We start from the raw sequence: 24,115 nt of genomic DNA, 5'->3' as shown, positions 1-24,115 counted from the left end.
GATCACTCCAATGACCATACAACACTGGAAAAAAACAATTCCAAATTAAATTGTTCTTCAAAATAAAATTACACCCAAAGCTTAACGTGTTTCTTCTACATATGTCAGAAGAAAAACATGTAGGCAGAACAATGAAGTACATTTAAAGTAAGGGCCACAGGGGAAGGAAGGGGGGGGGGGAGTTTATGCTTAAATTATGTACCTTAACTTTTAAAATTACACCAAATCAAAGGATGGTTTTTTCATCCAAAAAGGTTTCTGGAACTCTTCCAAACCATTTCACTCACAAATCTCATTAATAATTCTCCTTACTGTCTATCACGCAATTCTTATGATGTAAGTTTGGAGAATTTGGTTTCGATCAACTATGTTACATATTTGTGTGACGTGCTGTGAAGTGAGAGAACCGTCACTGAAGAAAGCTTTTTTTTTCGCCATGTAACGAGCGTGGAAAAGATAAAAATTTGGAATAGCTCTACCGCTCCTTTCCGATGGTCCACCACCTGGCCACAGAGGCTTATATATGACACATGTTCCGCATAACCTAGAACCATTACTAAAATTGACTATCACGTGACAGAGAAATCGCTAGTGACTCTGCAAGTCTCCTCCTTTTTTTCTTTTGTCGGCCATAAGGTTTCTCACGAACATTGCCAGTGTTTTTGCTCATTCTTCCATCTTATCGACACCGTCGACTGTGTTTGAGACACTGAGAAAAGTACTACAGAACCGAAAAAGTTGATCATTGAATAAAGGTGGTAAGTTTCTGAAGAAACTATGGTGGCCTTTGACCTATTCAAGAGGCCCCCTAAAATTGAAACTTTTCCACGAACTACGACTAAATCTACCAAGGATAGAAACCCCTTTAAAAATATACGATTAGGCGAACTTTGCACAATCGGGTAACGCGTGACCATCTCTTACTGTGACCATCGAAAACTTCGCGTGACCGCTGAGGCAACTCGTGACCAAAAGTGCCACTTTCCGCCACAGCACCAGTGATGACGTCATGGGAACGTCCCTAATTTATTTCTCGAGGGTGAAGCAAAATATTGCATGTACTTTCGCACCCAGATTTACAGCTGTGAGTCGCTGAGTTGTTCTTCTGTTTGTGATAAAACAGGTTTGTTGTTCTTAACTTTCTTATGATCCGTTTTCGAGCCTAACAAGGTTAAATGAAATGTAGTTTATAGCTACCGTTCAAGTAGTCTTTCCGGGCGCGCATTTGATTGCGAACCTACTGTTCGTTGAGAAGGAAATAATCAAGCTTTGGTTGAAAATAGTCGATGTGAAGTAACTTCAAAAACAAAATAACATAACATAAGTTCAAAAAAACCTTGGTTGATTTTATAAGGAATGTCCTAATTCTACTTCTCACATTCGAATTGACAAATTTACTCCTTCTGAATGGAAAATTATGATAAATACAATATTCAACCGATCGATACACTGCATATGAAAACTACCATTGTTCTTCTAAGTTAAAGATCTTTGAAAGGATTCACCACATATTCAAAACACCTATTCTTCGAACCATTTTTTTACTACAACACATGCATTTTTCATGGTTGTGTAACATATAAGTTATTAAGGAAGGAGCCTGATCCATCATCAAAAATACCCTCCCAATTCTTAAAATGTTGAAGCTGGATTAATGTTCCCTTTCCCCTCCCTCTCCAACCATAATCAAGTGAGATGTATTGGTTCATAATAAATAAATTAGCCAGAACCTCTTTCATACATGGCCTTTCTCATTTCTTTATATCAGGAAGACAATGGCCACAGCTGCTGCTCCAGTGTCATTTTCATCTACTAAAGAGACCACCAATTATGCAAGACTTTGTCGTCTCCTGGTTGATGTGGGGTCTTATGTGCTGCGAGACAAGTTTGACAGCATTCATCCTCCAACAGATCTTTACAAAGACTTGATAACACATCATGCCACACTACAGCTACTTCAAAGGAGGAAGGTTGTAAATCCAACACAATGGGTGTAGTGTCGCAAAGTCTTTAATTGTAACGGAACAGACTCCCATATACAAGAAGAGTTTTTACACCGAAATTAGTCAGATCCAACGTATCCAAAACGTCCTTAGGCTTAGCAGCCAAGCCTGCAATATGCGTGGATACCCGGATATAACATCCCATCCTAACCTATTTAAAGTTCAAAGTCCATTCTAACAACGCAACTTAACATAGAAGAACTAAAACAATGTTCTAGTCATAAACAAAGTCCGGATCTCTCTTTGGCTTTGGTGTTCGAGTTGAACGTCTCAATTCCATTGCTGAGTAGGGAGGACCACTATCTGCGGGATTCCTATCATCCGAGACTGTAGATCCGAGTTGATCCAAAGGAGGCATCGCTGCCCCAGCGAACTCTTCCGACTCCAAGCAGCCGTTGTCATTGTCATCATTAACTGGTAGCTCCATGCGTGGAACTCTACTAAGAAACTTCACATTACGAGTGAGATGTTGTCCAGTCTCAGCATTGACAAGTTCAAAAGTATCTGGTCCTTTGCTACGAACAATGACATACTTCTGATGACCAAACGTGGGAATCAATTTTCCAGATTTTGTATTTGCTACAAATACAATATCCCCAGGTACTAGGTTATGTTGTTGTGCATGTCGCTTGGCATCAGTATACTCACATAACTTCCTCTGGTATTCCTTGTACCTCTCTTCAGGGTTGTTCTGATCCATTTCTGGTACTGTTGGCAACTTTGTTGTTATCTCTCTGTTGAGAAACAGTTTAGCCGGGGTCATGTTAGTCCCGGCATGTGGAGTGGATCTGTAAACTTGCAGGATTGTGGGCAGAACCTCTGTCCAGGATAGACCATCTAACTCTGCTGCTCTGATACTGTGCTTTAGGTACCTATGAAATCTTTCGACCTGCCCATTTGCTTGTGGAAAATAGGGTGATACTCTTCTGTGCTGTATTCCATTTGCCTTCATGAAGTCTTGGAATTCCTCAGCTACGAACTGATGTCCATTGTCCGTGATCAGAACTTTTGGATTTCCAAATCGTGCAAATATATCTGCAAGTGCAGTGACTATACTCTCACTTGTAATACGCTTAAGAACAATCAACAACAGTCATGATGTAGATCTCTCCAGGAAATGGACCCACCAGGTCAAGGGCACACTTCTCCCAGCAGTAATCGGGAAGAGGAGTTGCTGTATTAGGTGTGTCTCGTCGTAGTGGCTGAAGGCGCACACAAGTCTCGCAATTTCGGCAGTAGTCTTCAACATCAGAGTCCATCCCCGGCCAGAACAGAATTCTACGAAGGCGTTGCTTGCAACGCACAATACCTTGATGAGCCTCATGTGCCAAGGTCAATGCCTTTTTTCTCAACTTCTCAGGAACATAAATTCGTCGACCTCGCCACAGTAGGCCCTGTGCAAAGCTCAGTTCATCTTTAAAATGTTTCCATTTATTATTTACCAGGTTCTGGGTTCCATCAAGTACCTTCACCACCTCTAGTAATTCAGGGTCAGACTCTCCAGCCTCTTTTATTTCATCAATTGAGAGCAAAGCATCAGCACTTTTGACAAAGTGTACATGCTCCTCAACAAAACTTGTTTCTGTAACAGTAGCGTTCAAAGGTAATCTTGACAGTCCATCTGCAATGTTCTCAGATCCAGGTTCATAAGTGAGTGTGAAGTCATAGTCCTGACATCTCAAAGCAATCCGTTCCAGGCGAATTGATTGAGTGTTTTTATTGAATACGCCAAGTAGTGGTTTATGATCAGTCGAGACGACAACGTGGCGACCATAAATGTAAGAATGCATCTTCTGCAATCCGAACAGCACAGCCATTGCCTCTCGTTCGATCTGCGAATATCTCTTCTCTGCAGCAGTTAGACTTCTGGACGCATAAGATATGGGCTGCCAACGGCTGTCAACATTTTGCAGCAAGACACACCCAAGACCGACTGGGCTGGCATCTACTACAAGTTTGGTCTCGGCTTCCAATGAGTAGTGTGCAAGGCATGGTGCTTTAATCAGAAGCTCTTTAACTTCCTCAAAGGCATTGGATTCTGTTGTACTCCATTTCCACACCACACCCTTCTGCGTAAGATATCGTAAGGGGGTGATCACTGTTGCAAGGTTGGAAACAAACTGTGTAAGGTATGTAATGCTTCCCAGAAATGATCTCAGCTCAGCTTGGTTTTGAGGTACTGATGCATCTGCAATGGCTTTTACCTTGTCAGGGTCAGGCTTAATGCCCTCAGCAGAGATGACGTGTCCTAGAAATTTCAGCTCACACATGCCCAAGGCACACTTGTCTGCATTGAGACGAAGGCCACAGTCTTGAAGTTTAGCCATCACTGCACGAAGATTCTTCCAGTGTTCTTCTGGTGTTGACCCGTACACCACAACATCATCAAAGTAGCTAAGCACACCTGATAAGCCTTCACACACTATGCTCATGACCCTTTGGTACACCTCTGGTGCTGACGCAAGTCCGAAGGGCAGCCTTTTGAACTGATACACTTTGCCTGCGGCTATGAACGATGTAATTTCTCTAGATTCTTCCGCTAGGCGAACCTGCCAATATGCTTTCCTTAGATCCAGAGTCGAAAACATCCGAGCCCCACTCAGTTGCCGTAACAGGTCTTGGATTCTAGGAATTGGAAACCGCTCTCTTATCACTGCTTTATTAGCTTCCCTGAGATCAACGCACACTCTCAATTCTCCATTCCCCTTGTAGACAATCTGCACAGGTGATATCCACGATGCTCCTGTCGCTTCTTCAATCACATCTTCTTGGATCATTCGCTCTATTTCTTGTTTCAATCTATCCTCTAAGGGTGCAGGGACTGGCCTTTGTTTTTGTACCTTGGGAGGGACATCTGAATTGATTTTAATTTTGTACTCATAATTCTTAAAGTCTCCGAGCTCTTCCTTGAAGAGATTTTCATACTCCTGATAGATCTTCTCCCTCGCCTTGGTTGGGCTCTCCCCTACTGCATGGATTTTTACAAGGTTGAGGGTGGACAGGGCGCTTCTTCCCAACAGGGGGGGACCTTCCACATCGATCACATACACTGGCTCCATTACTTCCATCTTATTGCATCTCAGTTTAGCATCAAATACTCCTAAACACTTGAGGTCTCCTCCACCAAAAGCTGAGAACTTGACATTGGTTGGGTTAAGAGGAATGTTCAGGTTGTTTCTAAACCACTGTTTCGGGATCAAGGTTTAGCACAGCCAGTGTCAATCATCATTTGAACAAGTTTACCATTGATTTCAACATCAGTTTCAACACCCAGCCCCTCATTATTAGTAGTATACAAAACATATTCAGGGTTAGACTTATCTGACTGATGCTGGACTGGCTGGACAAACTTTACATCTTCTTTATTCTCTGATTCTCTTGATCTGCAATATTTCCAAAAGTGACCAGTCTTCTTACATTTTATGCACTGTGCATTCCTAGCTTTGCACCTTTCGTTATTAGCAAGATGATCCGTTTTTCCACAGCGAAAGCAGGCTTTTTCTTTCGCTTTATTTACTGAAAATCTTACCGCATTAACATCAGATTTTCCAGGAACGTTTTGGGCCCCATGACCCCCAAGTAGCTGTGTATCCTTCTTTGCAGATTCAATTGCTCTCCCGAGCGTCTGGGCTTTTTCCAGTGTAAGAGTCTCTCCTTGTTGTAGTAGCTTTTCTCGTAGATATCCGTCAGAACACTTCTCTATAACTTGACCAAGAATATTATCATCATTTGCTTCCCCGAAGTCGCATGTTAGACTCAGCATACGTAACTCTGCAATGAAGGTATCAAGTGATTCATGTTGAAGTTGAGCACGTTTTCGAAACTTGTGCCTCTCTGCCCACTTGTTTCTCTTCGGCTGAAAATGTGCACTCAACGCTTGTTTAACTTCCTCAAATTTCTTGTTCTCTCCCGGCAAACCTGAGAGCAAACGCTGGACTCCCGTCCCCGCAAGATGTAGAAGAGTAGCTTTTTGAACGTCGTCGCTTTCCTTATCTAATTTCGTAGCAATTCGGTAGTTGTCGAAAGCATCGAGCCAAAACTTCCACTCATCCGCCAAGTTTGTCGCCTCTAAATTAACTGGTGACAACGAAAACCTTTCAAAACTCATCTTGGCCTGTTATCCGATTGTCTTTTATCCTCGTCGCCAATTTGTAGTGTCGCAAAGTCTTTAATTGTAACGGAACAGACTCCCATATACAAGAAGAGTTTTTACACCGAAATTAGTCAGATCCAACGTATCCAAAAATGGGGAAACCTCTACCCTCCAATACGCACCTCAGTATCGTCAAAAAACTTTGATATAACTCTTCTGACAGTCCTACTAAGGAACATTTGTAGCCTAAGTCCACCAGCCTCTGGATGGGATGCACTTCCGCCTGCCACAGATATGAGCTCAGAGGCTGACATTGCCCGAGTGAAATACTTTAGAAATACAGTGTATAGCCATGCTGAGAAGGCTTCTGTGGATGATGCTACATTCAATTTGTATTGGCAAGATATCAAAGATGCTTTGGTGAGACTTGGAGGGCCTGCATATGAAGTAGCAATTGATGATCTTAAAAATGAGTGCATGGACCCTGTATTTGAAGAACACTACAGAGAACTTCTAAAGGAATGGAAAAGAGATGATGATAACACTAAAGACAAACTACACGAGATTCATTGGATGCTTAAAGAACAAATGAAAGCTTCAACCAGCACACCATTGCTAAAAGGTATATTTTAAATCTACCAATTAAGAGTGGTGAGGACGGAAGGAGAGGGAAAAAAAAATTATAAAAGAGAAGAGGGGAGAGTAAAACAGAGGTGGACCTAATTAGGACTGAAGAAACTAAGAAAAATCTGCCAATCTTGTTATTCAATCATATTTTCCATTTCATTCTTCATTTCTCCTCTATATTTCACTTTTTTATTCCTTTTTTGTTTCCTTTCAGTTTTTTCCTTTCCCTTGATTTATTCATATTTTCTTCACCTTCCCATTTGAAGTAAAAAAAGGAGAAAATTAAGCAAATCAAACACAATTCCAAGTTTTTTTTTTATTTAATATTCAATACCATTATGAAAGCAAAATTAATCCTTTCTTTACCCAATTTACCTTAATTTAATTTCAGATGTTGAAGAGCCAACTGAACTTATAGAAAGGATTCGCCAACTTTACCAGATACGGGAAGGAAGAATTTCACCATTTCCTTGGTGTGAGTTCTTTAGCTTTGACATTAATGAGATATTTACCATGCCAACCATTGTCAGGCGAGACAAAACTAGAAAAAGAGCTGTAGAACAGGTAACCAGCATAACTGGAGTCTTTAAACCTCACAGTGGATGCTCCAAGCCCAGAACTGTCCTGATTGAGGGAGAACCAGGAATGGGTAAGACAACCTACTGTCAAAAGGTAGTGTATGACTGGGCTGATGGTAAAGAAACAGATGCTTCTTTCCCAAAAATTAAATTGGTTCTCCTGCTCAAATGTCATGACATGTCGGGCAACATCTGGGAAGCCATTGATGATCAGTTGCTTCCTCAAGATATTGAAGAAGAGGAAAGAGAAAACTTCTTCAAGTACATTCGTGCCAATCAGTCCCAGGTTCTGCTGGTTTTTGATGGATTGGATGAAGCACCTACCAATGTTATGGAACTGTTTTCCCGCCTTGTTGAGAGCAGAGAACTCTCAAAGTGTCATATAATTCTTACATCCAGGCAAGAGGGGAGTGTTAAGATTAGTAAGTTTTGTGACACCTTACTTCAAATGGAAGGATTTGTTTCAGATAATTCTCACAATTACATCATGCATTACTTCAAAGACTTGGAGGCACAGGGACAAAACCTTATGAAAGACATAGAACAAAATATTGAACTTAGAGAACTGATTGTCAATCCCTTATTCACAGCAATGCTTTGCCTTGTTTATGAAGATTTAAAAGGTGGTCTGCCTCTAAGCAAGACTCAGTTGTATCTTGAAATCACAGAATGCATTCTTAAGAGATTTTGCCAAAAACAAGGATTGTCTCACAGTAATGACGACCTAACTGAAGTTTTCAAGGAAGAGCTGGAACAATTGGGAAGTATAGCCTTGAAGGCCTTGAAGAAAGATAAAATGCATATTGAAGACAGTGAATTTCCAGGAACAACAGGAAAATCACCTCTATTTGAATTTTTATCAGTTCAGTCTAACAGCAGCAAAAGAAGATCCCATACATGCTACCGATTTTCACACAAGAGTTTTCAAGAATTCTTTGCAGGTCTTTATCTCTCTAACCAAATTTTGAAAGGGGAAACAGACTTTGAGATGCTGCTTGCAAATGAAAGACAAAACTTAAAGTTCCTTGAACCAGTCTTTTTGTTCACTGTTGGTATTCTTGGCCATAAAAGAGAAAATGGAGTGTTGTCTCTATTGCATATCATTATCAAGAAAGCCAATCTTTTCAAAAACTGTATGCTTCAAAATTTTTATTTGTGCTTTGCTTTAAAGTGCATTTGTGAATGCTCCACAGAAAATTCAGGACTTCAATCCCAGATGATAAATTTGCTAGGAACAAACCTAGAACTTCAAGCGTTGGTAATAACTGACAACAGTTTTCATACTAAGTTGCTTGTTGAGGCCCTTCAAGTTAACAGCACACTTACTTCTTTATACATTTGGGTTCCATTTTTGGGAGACCAGTTTATTGTGTCATTGGCAAATATGCTTCAAGTCAATAAAACTCTGACTACAGTTAGAATTAATGCAGAAGGTTTTTTCAGTGCACATACTGTGCAGCAACTGGCTGATTCTCTAATGGTTAACAAAACATTAAATTACTTGATGTTTACGGGGATTGCATGGGACAATGATGCAGTCAGGATCTTGACAGGTTATATGAAGAGGAGTGAAAGCTTGAGTTCCTTAAATCTAAGTTTTGGTGACATTGGTGATGCAGGAGCCACAGCACTTGCAGAGGTTTTAAGGACCAACACCACTTTAAACAGTTTGGGCCTTTGTAATAACCCAGGCATTGGAAATCCCAGTGTTATATCACTGTGTGAGGCTCTGAAAGTCAATACAACTCTTAGCTCATTAGATTTGTCTGGAACTGGTATTAGTGATGCTGGTGTTCTTTCTCTTGTGGAAGTTCTCAAAACCAATGCCAGCAGCCTAATCTCATTGTTACTGTCAGATATCAAAATAAGTCATCAAAGTTTAAAGTCTATCGCAGAAGCCTTGAGAGTCAACTCTACTTTGAAAGACCTTAAATTCGAAGGAAATAAGGTTGGTGTTGGTGGAACAAAGTTGATTGCTGAAAGCCTTAAAGCCAATACAACCCTGAAACTTCTAAGTCTCTCAAGGAACAACATCAAAGCTAAATGTGGCCGTTTATTTTCTGATTCCCTCAAAGTTAATGGGACACTGGAATCTCTGACTTTGGCAGAGAATGCCCTTGGTTCTCGTGGTGCCCAACTTCTATCAGATGGGCTCAGAGTGAATACCTCACTTAGACATCTGGACCTGTCTGGGAATTCCATTGGCAGTGAAGGTGCAGAGTCAATTGCAGAGACCATCAGAGTTAATGCTTCACTGACCAGCTTGAAGCTATCAGAGAACAATATTGGTGATCCTGGAGCCAACAAAGTCTCTGAAGCTCTTAAAGTCAATGTTTCTCTGAAGGACCTGGATCTGTCATTAAATGCCATTGGTACTGCTGGAGCTGAGTCAATTGCGGAGGCCCTTAAAATTAATGCTGATCTGACTTCTTTACACCTTAGTCATAATGTCATTGGTGATAATGGAGCCCAATCACTTTGTGAGGCTCTTAAGACAAATGCCACCTTGACAAGCCTGTTTGTTGCTGACAACAGTATCCATTCAGCTGGTGCTCAAGCATTTGATGAGCTCCAAGGACATAATAACACCTTAAAGGATGTACATATGTACATGAACGATATTGGTGATTTAGGTGATCATGGGGATCAAGAATTTAATGAAGTCCCCATAGGAAGCTTGTATTCTTTTCCTATTTCACATGATCTTTCATTGCGCTGTACTGATCAAGGAAGCTTTGATGTATTTGTTTCTAAAGAGACTTTGATGCTACCTCAACAATGAAGCATTTTGTAGATAACCAAATGGAAGGCAAGTTGTAAAAAGCTAATTTCATTTCTGTGCTGGATTTGATAAGGATGACATCCATGGAAAACTATGTTTACTTGTAGACAGTGAAGTTAGATCTCTTCTCTCTGACAAGAAGCTATTGAGGACTGGTTTGAGCCTGAGTACAACTTGGATTTCTCTCCAGTTGGCTGGTGTGAAAAGAGGAAGGCCCTCTGACATCCTCCTCAAACCTCTAATTTTTCTGGGAGTGAACCAAAAAAGTTCTGTTTCCTAGACTTGTAGAAAGCTCCCATGTTTTTCTCCCATGAAGGAGATCTAAATTCACTGACAAGGAACATGTTCCTTTTCCTTATTCTGCTATTGCAGTCTGAGGATTAAGTAATGCATAAGTTAAACCATATACAAAAGAAAATGATGTGTTTAGATGTTTATTCGTATGTTTACCTAATAATATATATTCTATACCAAAATGGCCAAATATGTTTAAAAGACAAGATTAAGGAAAAGCAAAGGTTGTTACTACCAACATAAAATCACCTTACAGTTTAGGAGAGTAGAGCTAAGTCTCCCTCACAGCTGACATCAATTATCACACAGGTAGCCCAACCTCACAAAATAAGCCTCTGTAAAGATGTGAATATGTTTATGTTGTGTGATAATCCTATAAGAAGAAGGTTAATTTTAAGTATATATTATAGGTTCAAGTTTTTAGGTTGAGGGTGAAACTGTTTATTCCCATAAAAATCCTTACATTCCGCCCACTAAGCAACATAGAAATATTTACAGACACTCATTTTTTGTGCTTTGGCTACTTGTGGCTAAGAAAACAGATTTATGCTCAGGCTTTAAGGTATCAATCAGTGACAAAACTGAAAAAACTCTGCTTCCATTTCATGGTCAGCTCAGCTGCTGCTTATCCCAAAAAACTGTTGAGCTGGGAACCTGCACTCAGACTAAATAAACTTGGCATGAAAGAGGGATGTTAAGAAACTGTTAATGCATTTTGGACCAAATGAAAGTAATATCTGTAGTTAAGCATCAGTAGATACAATAACCCTTAATTCCCTATCATCAGTATTCATTTTCTCCATTCTGTTCTCTGTGCATTTACTAAGGTGCTGACAAGGAGAATTTGTCCACCAGTCAAGAGTTAAATCTTTAGTTGGTGATCATTTCCTTTATTCTCATGACATTAATGTGTGATTCAATGGTGATATTGTAAGGAGAAATTAGATGCTACTCACTCATTGTGGTTAAAGGGTTAATATATAGACCTTAGCTCACATTACTTTTTTTAAATTTTTCTCAAAATTAACAGTCAATTAATTTTTTGGTGTCTGATTGATTTCAGTATCTGTATCAACTTTCAGATGCCAGCTTGTAAAAACTAGGACAGCTTCAATTTTCATTTGCTGATTATTTCTAGTTTGAGAAGGGCTGTTCCCTTTTTATATGTAATAATCAAAATAATTTGATAGTATTTAGAAGTAGCATCTGTTCCTGTGATAGCCATTAAACAGGTCAAACCTCTTATCTGTGTTATGAAGAAATGAACTTCATGAAAACTGTGATATCTATATTATCTTGCCAAACTGTAACAAGAACATAGTTTGGTTTTACCAAGTGAAATGATGATGTAAATTGGCCTCCATAAAGAATTTCTTGAGCCAATGTTTCCAGCATTAGCCCCTCGTCTGAGCAAATGACAAAGAGCTAATGCTTGATACATCAGCTTCAGGTCAGACTACTTCAGGTCAGCTACAGGACAATTTACATTATCAACATATATGATACAACCAAATTATCTTGTAATCCCCCCACCCCTCCCCCCCCCTCAACTGACACAGCAATACAGTTTCACTTTTAATCAAAACTATAACACAAATTCTCAAATGTGATAGGTTATCACCAGCTTGATTTGAGCACTAATAGGACGGTGTACCATCATGCTTGTAATTGGTCAGTGTAATAGGACAGTTAAGGGTGTTTGCACAGTTGTCTCGCATTTCACTTAAAAAACTGTTGTTTCTTTTCATGAAAATGTATAACAGATGTCTAGTTTCTTTCTCAAATTTTGTTATAGTTTTAATTGATTGGTAACAAGACTTCCTCTCATCCAATTCTGTCTGTAATCATACTTATGACAACACCAAATCTGACTGCTCCTTTGCGGTCCTCCAATTTTGTTAATCACTCATGACTACCTTCAATATACCAGCATATTCCATTTACATTGAATGCCAAAAGCAAGCTAAGTTCCAGCAAACTAAACATGCCGGCATCATATAACATTGTTATTAATCTCCTTGTCTCTGACCTATATTACTTTGACCCTCTACACCTTAACATCAGTATACATATTTTCCACACTGCTCTCTTTACATTTGTTATGGTATTGGCAAGGAGGATTTATTTGATAACCAAAGCTACTGTAGTTGGTGATCATTTTCTTCATTCTCACAACCTTGACATTTGCTTCAGCAGTACCACTGTAAGGAGAAATAGGATGCTAGTCACTGCTGGGATATAAAGGGATAAGAAAGAAAAAAAACCTTGGCATGCTTATAATTGTTGCTAAAGAAACCACCTCGTAAGGAGACACCTCTCGCTAAAGACTAACAGACCCCAACCTGTTGTGATGGTAATTAAAAATATAATCATGCACTATCTGATATCAACCTACTTTGATTTGGTTGTTGAATGAATAAGTCTGAAAATGGAATTTTATAAATTAAAACACAGTAAAATGCAATCTAACCTTAATCAAGTCTTGGTACTTGAGAAATAAGACATTAGGATCATCCCTGTGCCTCCGCCACCTCACATATGATCACTCCAATGACCATACAACACTGGAATAAAACAATTCAAAATTAAATTGTACTTCAAAATATAATCACACCCAAAGCTTAACATGTTTCTTCTACATATGTCAGAAGAAAAACATGTAGGCAGAACAGTGAAGTACATTTCAATTAAGGGCCACAGGGGAAGGAAGGGGGGGGGGGGGAGTTTATGCTTAAATTATGTACCTAAACTTTTAAAATTACACCAAATCAAAGAATGGTTTTTTCATCCAAAAGGGGTTTCTGGAGCTCATCCAAACCATTTCACTCACAAATCTCATTACTAATTCTCCTTACTGTCTGTCAACTAATTCTTAAAATGTAAGTTTGGAGAATTTGGTTTCAATCAACTTATAATCCCCTAGATATTACATATTAGTGGGACGTGCTGTGAAGTGAGAGAATCATCACTGAAGAAAGCTTTTTTTTTCGCCATGTAACGAGCGTGAAAAAAAATTAAATTTTGGAATAGCTCTTCCGCGCCTTTCCGATGGTCCACCACCTGGCCACAGAGGCTTATATTTGACACATGTTCCGCATAACCTAGAACCATTACTAAAATTGACTATCGCGTGACAGAGAAATCGCTAGTGACACCGCAAGTCTCCTCCTTTTTTTCTTTTGTCGGCCATAAGGTTTCTCACGAACATTGCCAGTGTTTTTGCTCATTCTTCCATCTTATCGACGCCGTCGACTGTGTTTGAGACACTAAGAAAAGTACTACAGAACCGAAAAAGTTGATCATTGAATAAAAGTGGTAAGTTTCTGAAGAAACTATGGTGGCCTTTGACCTATTCAAGAGGCCCCCTAAAATTGAAACTTTTCCACGAAAACCGATTAAATCTACCAAGGATAGAAACCCCTGTCAAAATATACGATTAGGCGAACTTTGCACAATCGGGTAACGCGTGACCATCTGTTACTGTGACCATCGAAAACTTCGCGTGACCGCTGAGGCAACTCGTGACCAAAAGTGCCACTTTCCACCACGGCACCAGACGATGACGTCATGGGAACGTCCCTAATTTATTTCTCGAGGGTGAAGCAAAATATTGCATGTACTTTCGCTCCCAGATTTACAGCTGTGAGTCGCTGAGTTGTTTTTCTGTTTGTGATAAAGCAGGTTTGTAGTTCTTAACTTTCTTAAGATTCGTTTCTGGCCTAACAAGGTTAAATGAAATGTAGTTTATAGCTAAAGTAGTCTTTCCGGGCGCGCATTTGATTGCGAACCTACTGTTCGTTGAGAAGGAAGTAATCAAGCTTTGGTTGAAAATAGTCGGTGTGAAGTAACTTCAAAAACAAAATAACATAACTTAAGTTCAAAAAAACCTTGGTTGATTTCGTAATGAATGTGTCTCGAGACGCGCCATTCATATGCGTAGCCGTTTACTACTATGCCATTGTTGAATTTCGTTTTCGATTAATATCTGTAATAATCTTTGCGCAGCTAACACCACATCCCTCTCCACAACTCTTAAAATAAATAGGAACTGTTATTTTTAGGGTAAAAACCAAATCTGGAGAGTAAAAAACCAAATCTTAGCTCTTAAAGCTCGTGGTTTACTCCCCAAACAAGCCTAGTTTATCCAAACACTCTCTTAGGTCCTACTTCTACTTCTCACATTCGAATTGACAAATTTACTCCTTCTGAATGGAAAATTATGATAAATACAATATTCAACCGATACACTGCTTATGAAAACTACCTTTGTTCTTCTAAGTTAAAGATCTTTGAAAGGATTCACCACATATTCAAAACACCTATTCTTCGAACCATTTTTTTACTACAACACATGCATTTTTCATGGTTGGGTAACATATAAGTTATTAAGGAAGGAGCCCTATCCATCACCAAAAATACCCTCCCAATTCTTAAAATGTCGAAGCTGGATTAATGTTCCCTTTCCCCTCCCTCTCCAACCATAATCAAGTGAGATGTATTGGTTCATAATAAATAAATTAGCCAGAACTTCTTTCATACATGGCCTTTCTCATTTCTTTATAGGTCAGGAAGACAATGGCCACAGCTGCTGCTCCAGTGTCATTTTCATCTACTAAAGAGACCACCAATTATGCAAGACTTTGTCGTCTCCTGGTTGATGTGGGATCTCATGTGCTGCGAGACAAGTTTGACAGCATTCATCCTCCAACAGATCTTTACAAAGACTTGATAACACATCATGCCACACTACAGCTACTTCAAAGGAGGAAGGTTGTAAATCCAACACAATGGGGAAACCTCTACCCTCCAATACGCACCTCAGTATCATCAAAAAACTTTGATATAACTCTTCTGACAGTCCTACTAAGGAACATTTGTAGCCTAAGTCCACCAGCCACTGGATGGGATGCACTTCCCCCTGCCACAGATATGAGCATAGAGGCTGACATTGCCAGAGTCAAATACTTTAGAAATACAGTGTATGGCCATGCTGAGAAGGCTTCTATGGATGATGCTACATTCAATGTGTATTGGCAAGACATCAAAGATGTTTTAGTAAGACTTGGAGGACCTTTACATGAAAAGGAAGTTAATAATCTTAAAAATGAGTGCATGGACCCTGTATTTGAGGAACACTACAGAGAACTTCTAAAGAAATGGAAAAGAGATGATGATAACACTAAAGACAAACTGGATGAAATTGATCGGAAACTTGAAGAACTGATGAAAGCATCAACAAGCAAAACACAACCTAAAGGTAAATTTGTCATCAGTAAGGTGATGTGAAGACAAGGAAGGGAAAACAAAATTGATGATAGAGGAATGAGGAGAAAAAAACCAGAAACCATAAACAAACTTAGAAAGAAATTAGAAGAATCACCAACCCTATTTCTAATCCTTTTTTCTTTTTAACTTTACATTCCTTCCTTTTCTTTCCTTTTTCTATTTTTTGTTCTATGTTTCCTTTTCATTGCTTTCTTTTCCTCCTCCCCCTTTAGTTCATTATCTTCCCTTTCCCTTTCTCCTTATCTAAGGTGTAAATTAAAGAGTGGGAAGGCAAATCAATCATTTACAAGCTTTCCCTTTCACTCTCTCTTTATCTAAAATGTAAATTAAAGAGCAGAAAAGCAAATCAATCATTTACAAGCTTATTTTTTTGGGAAAAAAAAACTGACACCTTAAACAGAGCCTGACTGCATCGAAACATTCTCATTTGGCCTTTAATTCCTTCTAAGAGAGATGCAAATAGCTAAGTTTTGGTTTTCATTTATTGAAAAATAGTCGGAAAAATTGAAAAATTGATCGGAAACTTGAAGAACTGATATTGAAAGCTTCAACAAGCACGCCATTGCCAAAAGGTAGATTTTAAATTTACTAATTAAGAGTGATGAGGACGGAAGGAGAGGGAGAAACAAATTATAATAGGGAAGGGGGAGGAAAACAGAGGTGGACCTAATTAGGACAGAGGAAACTAAGAAAAATCTCCCAATCTTGTCATTCAATCATATTTTCCATTTCACTTTCCATTTCTCCTCTTTATTTCACTTTTTTTATTGCTTATTTTGTTTCCTTTCAGTTTTTTCCTTTTTCTTCTTTCCCTTGATTTATTCAAATTCTCTTGACAATTCTTCTTATTTGAAGTATAAAAGGGAGAAAATTAAGCAATCAAACACAATTGCAAGTTTTTGTTTTATTTATTCAGTACCATAATGAAAGCAAAATTAATCCTTTATTTACCTAGTTTATCTTAATTTAATTTCAGATGTTGAAGAGCCAACTGAACTTATAGAAAGGATTCGCCAACTTTACCAGACATGCGAAGGACGACTTTCACCATTTCCGTGGTGTGAGGACTTCAACTTTGACATTAATGACATATTTACCGGGCCAACCATTGTCAGGCGAGACAAAACTAGACAAACAGCTGCAGAACAGGTAACCAGCATCACTGGAGTCTTTAAACCTCATAGTGGAATCTCCAAGCCCAGAACTGTCCTGATTGAGGGAGAACCTGGAATTGGCAAGACAACCTACTGTCAAAAGGTAGTGTATGACTGGGCCAATGGTCAAGAAACTGACCCCTCTTTCCCAAAAATCAAATTGGTTCTCCTACTCAAATGTCATGACCTGTCAGGAGACATCTGGGAAGCAATTGATGATCAGCTACTTCCTCGAAACATTGATGAAAAGGCAAAAGAGAACTTCTTCAAATACATCAATGCCAATCAGTCCCAAGTACTGCTGATGCTTGATGGATTGGATGAAGCACCATCTAATTGTACAAAGATGTTTTCTGACCTTGTTGAGAGCAGGGAGCTTCCAAAGTGTCACATCATTCTTACATCCAGGCAAGAAGGTAGTGTCAAGATAAGCAAGTTTTGTGACACCTTACTTCAAATAGAAGGATTTGCTTCAGAGAATTCTCACAATTACATCATGCATTACTTCAAAGACTTGGAGGCACAGGGACAAAACCTTTTGCAGGACATCAAACAAAGTATTGAACTTGGAGAACTGATTGCAAACCCCTTATTCACAGCAATGCTTTGCCTTGTTTATGAAGATTTAAACGGTGGTCTGCCTCTAAGCAAGACTCAGATCTAGAAATCACAGAATGCATTCTTAAGAGATTTTGCCAAAAACAAGGATTGTCTCACAACAATGACAACTTAACTGAAGTGTTCAATGAAGAGCTGGAACAATTGGGAAGTATAGCCTTGAAGGCCTTCAAGAAAGATAAAATGCATATTGAAGACAGTGAATTTCCAAGAACAACAGGAAAATCACCTCTATTTGAATTTTTATCAGTTCAGTCTAACAGCAGCAAAAGAAGATCCCATACATGCTACCGATTTTCACACAAGAGTTTTCAAGAATTCTTTGCAGGTCTTTATCTCTCTAACCAAATTTTGAAAGGGGAAACAGACTTTGAGACTCTGCTTGCAAATGAAAGACAAAACTTAACGTTTCTTGAACCAGTCTTTTTGTTCACTGTTGGTATTCTTGGCCATAAAAGAGAAAATGGAGCCTTGTCTCTTTTACATATCACTATCAAGAAAGCCAATCTTTTAAAAAACGTTAAGTTTCACAATGTTTATTTGTGCTTTGCTTTAAAGTGCATTGGTGAATGCTCCACAGAAAATTCAGGACTTCGATCCCAGATGATAAATTTGCTAGGAACAAACCTAGAACTTCAAGAGATGATAATATCTGACTACTGTTTTCCCTTTAAGTTGTTTCTTGAGGCCCTTAAAGTTAACAGCACACTTACTCAATTATTCATCATGGTTCCAGTTTTGGGAGACCAGTCTATTGTGTCCTTGACAAATATGCTTCAAGTCAATAAAACTCTGACTACAGTTAGAATTGATGCAGAAGGTTTTTCCAGTGCACATACTGTGCAGCAACTGGCTGATTCTCTAATGGTTAACAAAACATTAAATTACTTGACGTTTATGGGAAATGCATGGGACAATGATGCAGTCAGGATCTTGGCTGGTTATATGAAGAGGAGTGAAAGCTTGAGTTCCTTAAATCTTAATCATAGTGACATTGGTGATGCAGGAGCCACAGCACTTGCAGAGGTTTTAAGGACCAACACAACTTTAAACAGTTTGGGCCTTTGGAATAACCCAGGTATTGGTAATCCCAGTGTTATGTCACTGTGTGAGGCTCTGGAAGTCAACACAACTCTTAGCTCATTAGATTTGTCTGGAACTGGTATTAGTGATGCTGGTGTTCTTTCTCTTGTGGAAGTTCTCAAAACCAATACCAGCAGCCTAACCTCATTGTTACTGTCAGATATCAAAATAAGTCATCAAAGTTTAAAGTCTATCGCAGAAGTCTTGAGAGTCAACTCTACTTTGAAAGACCTTACATTCGAAGGAAATAAGGTTGATGTTGGTGGAACAAAGTTGATTGCTGAAAGCCTTAAAGCCAATACAACCCTGAAACTTCTAAGTCTCTCAAGGAACAACATCAAAGCTAAATGTGGCCGTTTATTTTCTGATTCCCTCAAAGTTAATGGGACACTGGAATCTCTGACTTTGGCAAACAATGCCCTTGGTTCTCGTGGTGCCCAACATCTATCAAATGGGCTCAGAGTGAATACCTCACTTAGACATCTGGACCTGTCTTGGAATTCCATTGGCAGTGAAGGTGCAGAGTCAATTGCAGAGACCATCAGAGTTAATGCTTCACTGACCATTTTGAAGCTATCAGGGAACAATATTAGGGCTCCTGGAGCCAACAAAGTCTCTGAAGCTCTTAAAGTCAATGTCTCTCTGGAGGACCTGGATCTGTCAGGTAATGCCATTGGTGCTGCTGGAGCTGAGTCAATTGCTGAGGCCCTTAAAATTAATGCTACTCTGACTATTTTAGACCTTGGTTCTAATTTCATTGGTGATAATGGAGCCCAATCACTTTGTGAGGCTCTTAAGAAAAATGCCACCTTGACCAGCCTGGATGTTTCTGACAACAATATCCATTCAGCTGGTGCTCAAGCATTTGATGAGCTCCAAGGACATAATAACACCTTAAAGGAAGTAACTTTGATCATGAACAATATTGGTGACCTAGGTGATCATGGGGATCAAGAATTTAATGAAGTCCCCATAGGAAGCTGGTCTTTTTTTCCTATTTCACATGTTCTTTCACTGCACTGTACTGATCAAGGAAGCTTTGATGTACTTGTTTCTAAAGAGACTTTGATGCTACCTCAACAATGAAGCATTTTGTAGATAACCAAATGGAAGGCAAGTTGTAAAAAGCTAATTTCATTTCTGTGCTGGAATTGATAAGGATGACATCCATGAAAAACTATGTTTACTTGTAGACAGTGAAGTTAGATCTCTTTCCTCTAATAAGAAGCTATTGATGACTGGTTTGAGCCTGAGTACAGCTTAGATCTCTCTCCAGTTGGCTGGTGTGAAAAGAGAAAGGCCCTCTGACACCCTCCTCAAACCTCTAAATTTTCTGGGAGCGAACCAAAAAAGTTCTCTCTCCTTGACTTGCAGAAAGCTCCCATATCTTTCTCGCATGAAGGAGATCTAAATTCACTGACAAGGAATGTGTTCCTTTTTGTTGTTCTGCTATTGCAGCCTGAGGATTAAGTAATGCATAAGTTTAACCATATACAAAAGAAAATGGTGTGCTAAGATGTTTATTCTTATGTATATGTAGTAATATGTATTCTATACCAAAATGGCCAATTGTGTTTAAAAGACAAGTTTAAGGAAAAGCAAAGGTTGTTACTAGCAACATAAAATCACCATACAGTTTAGGAGAGTAGAGCTAAGTCTCCCTCACAGCTGACATCAGTTATCACACAGGTAGCCCAACCTCACAAAATAAGCCTCTGTAAAGATGCGAATATGTTTATGTTGTGTGATAATCCTATAAGAGGTAGGTTTATTTTAAGTATATATTATAAGTTCATATTTTTAGGTTGAGGGTGCAACTGTTTATTCCCACAAGAATCCTTACATTCCGCCCACTGAGCAACATAGGAATATTTTCAAAGTTACGGACACTCATTTTTTGTGTTTTGGCTACTTGTGGCTTTGAAAACAGATTTATGCTCAGGCATTAAGGAATAAATCAGTAACAAAACAGAAAAAAAAATCTGCTTCCATTTGATATTATTCTGATTGCTTGAGCATATATGTTTGGACTTTCCAAACATTAACAAATTTTACTCTGTTCACAATTGTATCCTCATATAGTCACTGAGCATGGCAGTGGTTTTTTCTCCTGAGATAAACCTAGGAGTGATCAACCTGGCACACACCCTTGGTCAGCTCAACTGCTGCTTATACCAAAAAACTGTTGGTGCTGACAAGGAGAATTTGTCTGCCAATCAAGAGTTTCTTTAGTTGGTGATCATTTCCTTGATTTTCATGACATTAATGTGCCATTTAGTGGTGATATTGTAAGGAGAAATTAGATACTAGTCACTTATAGCAGTTGATACCTTAGCTCACATTAATTTTTTTAAAATTTTTCTCAAAATTAACAGTCAATTAAATTTTTATGGTGTCTGATTGATTTCAGTATCTGTATCAATTTGCAGATGGAGCTTGTAAAAACTAAGACAGCTTTAATTTTCATTTGGTGATTATTTCTAGTTTGAGAAGGGCTGTTCCAGGGATGAATTGAAAGAGAGTCTTATATATATCTCCCCACACAGAAGGTTTTACAACACCTCATAGTAATCCTACATCTGTATTATATTACACTGACGTCTTCAGTTTTGATGTATAAGCTTTTTTTCTTCCTTCAATGAAGTGGCTTAAGTACTTTAGTCTGTATTCTTAAGTTGAAATAATTTCCAATTATACATAGATACCTACACAATTCTAATTGGAGGGCTCAGAGCAAGAACGACCCCTTGATTTTTCGGCCATTTTTGAAAGTGTTCAGAAGTAGTTGACAACTACTTCTGAAGACTTTCAAAAATGGCCGAAAAATCAAGGGGTCGTTCTTGCTCTGAGCCTTTCAATTGTTAAAGTAGGTAAAAAAATTTACAACTTGAAGCTAATTTGAACCTACCATAACTCAATAATTTGTGACAGAAATCACCAAATAGAATTAAAAACCCTTTTTTAATGTAATAATCAAAATAATTTGACAGTATTCAGAAGTAGCATCTGTTCTTGTGATACCCATTACTGATCCTTTTCTTAAACAGGTCAAACCTTTTAACTGTGCTATAAAGAAATGAACTTCATGAAAACTGTGAAATGTATGTTATTTTGCCAAACCAGTGGCCAGCAAATTTTTACAGTAACTGTAACAAAACTTAATTTGGTTTTATCAAGTGAGTTGATAATGTAAAGAGTTTCTTAGGCAAATGTTTCCAGCATTAGCCCCTCCTCAGATTAAATGATGAAGGGCTAATGCTGAAATATCAGCTTCAGGTTAGACTACTTCAAGTCAGCTTCTAAATTATCTTGTAATCCCCCTACCCCTCCCCCTCCCCCCCCCCAAGTGACACAGCAGTACAGTTAATTTCACTTTTAATCAAAACTATTGCAATCTCATAAATAATTGTTCTTACTATTTGCCACACAATTCTTATGATAATAAAAGCTAAGTTTTTTGTTTGTCTCACGATGTAGTCACGTGTGATGTAGATCGCAACATTTCAACTTCATACTGCTAGTCTTCTTCAGGCGATGAGATTGACTGGTCATGCGTGATCTTAAGGTGCAAGGTCACTTTATGCTACAATTGGCAACTGGAATAAGCTCCAGCTGGGTGGACCAATAGGCTCAAGTGCAAACTTTACCTTACCTTCACCTCAAAGATAACTAGCATGTAATGACTATGGAAATGAGGGGACATTGTATTTAATCAATCTAATCCTTGGTTTATTTTTGTGCTAACATTTAAAATATAAACCATTTTATTGTCTTAAAATATTCTGCATCAACAAAGTCCTTCATTTCCTTCCTTCCCTTGCGAAATGGCTTTTGGAATTCCTAGGAATTCCTAGGATTTTCCTAGGAATTCCTAGGAATTTATTCCTAGGAATTCCTAGGAATTCCTAGGAATTCCTAGGAATTCCTAGGAATAAAGGTGTGAATTTTCACGGTAAATTCGGACTGGGAATTCCTAGGAATTCCTAGGAATTCCCAACCATAACAACTCTGGTTCTAAAAACCTAGAAATTCCTAGAAATTCCCAGAAATTCCCAGAAATTCCCAGAAATTCCAAGTTTATAGCCAACAGGACTTGGAATTCCTAGGAATTCCTAGGAATTCCTAGGAATTCCAACTCAGAGAACCAATGAATTTCCCTGAAAAGCTGTAAATCTAAAAAATTTCTAGGAATTTCTGGGAATTTCTGGGAATTTTTGGGAATTTTTGGGAATTTTTAAGAATTACTGGGAATTTTAAGCAAAAATTTGAGGCTAATGATATAAAATAAATACTTTAAATTAAAAAAAACCCAGCTAAAATTCAAGTATTCAATGAAATTTATTTAGAAGCTTAATTAAGGCTTACATGTAAAATATTTTTGATTAAATAACATCAATGTGTGGTAATATTAGGATGGGATTTGATTTATTTTTCTTTTCTTGAAAACTTCATACGGATTAATCCTCAATTACAGCTATTCATATAAAATAGTTCTAATCAATCATTAAATTTGGTTTGACACAAATTTTGAATAAAATCTGTTGATTCTTTTCCATAAAATACAATATCTTAAGTTATATTTGAAAACCAAGCACTCTTGGGAGTGAAGGGGCTAATTACAGACAAATAAAATTGATTTTTTGATTAAAATCTTGTTGTAACTGTAACAATATATTAGAATGAAGTTATCCTAAACTGCAAACTTAGCTGCTGTTTGTACTGTTTGTATTTTTTTTCCTGGGCTCACAATGAGTTGGCCTTGAATGAGGTTGTCAACAAGAATCTTGACCATTTTGTATCTGGATTCCTTGACATCTGAATTTGAAAAAAAATAATATATTAAAATATGTATATTTAAAGCTCAGACCAGGCTTTTAAGATGGCTATGAGGAAAAGGGCATTCATTGGATTCTCAAATTGAGAAATCTCTGTTATATTGAGTGACTTTTATATTGGAGTTAGTACATCTCTCTCATGGATTTTACTAAAAAAGGGCTGAATACATTATTTTGTTTTTACCAAGGAGGGCTTCTTTATGTACTAAGGTTTGTTTAATAACAGTTCCTATTATGAATCTTGAATGTTCCCAAACGTGACTAGAGGAATCTTGAAACCTTACTGATAGGTTTATTTCATTGTAAAGCATAAGCTTAAGAAACTGCGGCATGCAAGTGACCGATTCGATTCTCAGAATTATTCTAGTTTCAGTTGTGCCGAGCGTTACGTAAGCTTAATTCAACCCGCTACATCTATTCTTTTATAAGATTTTGATCACGTAACGAATATCGCAATTTTTACTCACCACAAACTTTCAAAATCGTAGCTTTACAGATGGCCACTCGACCCTTGTTTGTACCAGTCAATATGTCAACTGTTGTCCCTTCTTTTAACTCCACGGCGCCAACGACTTTCTTTTCTTTTACAACACTCACGCTATTCTCGTTTTCCCATTGAACCACAATAAAAGCTATCTTTAGAAATGTTATATTAAGCAAAACAGTTGAGAAAAGCGATCAACCGATCCAAAGTACATTCAAAGATGAGCGCCAAATGGAGTCTTCTTTGTTTCCGATCACGGGCATGATCACGTGGATCTT

The 24,115-nt window shown here is 38.3% G+C and overlaps 2 protein-coding genes and 1 pseudogene across 2 annotated transcripts in view; 2 read left to right on the top strand and 1 right to left on the bottom strand.

The window, feature by feature from the left end:
• LOC131794553 (sulfotransferase 1B1-like) overlaps positions 1-24,115 on the bottom strand; it is a 56,428-nt gene that overhangs the window by 16,062 nt on the left and 16,251 nt on the right.
• On the top strand, positions 78-11,620 carry LOC136284259 (protein NLRC3-like). The gene is made up of 3 exons (XM_066174136.1): positions 78-1,991; positions 6,232-6,718; positions 7,115-11,620. Exons 1-3 carry the CDS (start codon positions 1,776-1,778, stop codon positions 10,081-10,083), a joined length of 3,672 nt encoding a protein of 1,223 aa, XP_066030233.1. The 5' UTR covers positions 78-1,775; the 3' UTR covers positions 10,084-11,620.
• LOC131794529 (NLR family CARD domain-containing protein 3-like) lies at positions 13,954-21,269 on the top strand (annotated as a pseudogene).

The sequence above is a fragment of the Pocillopora verrucosa genome, chromosome 11 (genome assembly GCF_036669915.1).
Source record: "Pocillopora verrucosa isolate sample1 chromosome 11, ASM3666991v2, whole genome shotgun sequence".
Taxonomy (NCBI): Eukaryota; Metazoa; Cnidaria; class Anthozoa; order Scleractinia; family Pocilloporidae; genus Pocillopora; species Pocillopora verrucosa.
The sequence above is the reverse complement of the archived record's forward strand: the minus strand, read 5'-3'. Positions and strand labels throughout refer to the sequence as shown.

Excerpts from the sequence above, each read along its gene's own strand:
- LOC136284259 (XM_066174136.1), top strand. The coding sequence starts at position 1,776 with ATGGCCACAGCTGCTGCTCCAGTGTCATTTTCATCTACTAAAGAGACC. Across the intron at positions 1,992-6,231 it reads TTGTAAATCCAACACAATGG|ATCCAACGTATCCAAAAATG; the intron begins GTGTAGTGTCGC and ends GAAATTAGTCAG. Across the intron at positions 6,719-7,114 it reads CAGCACACCATTGCTAAAAG|ATGTTGAAGAGCCAACTGAA; the intron begins GTATATTTTAAA and ends ATTTAATTTCAG.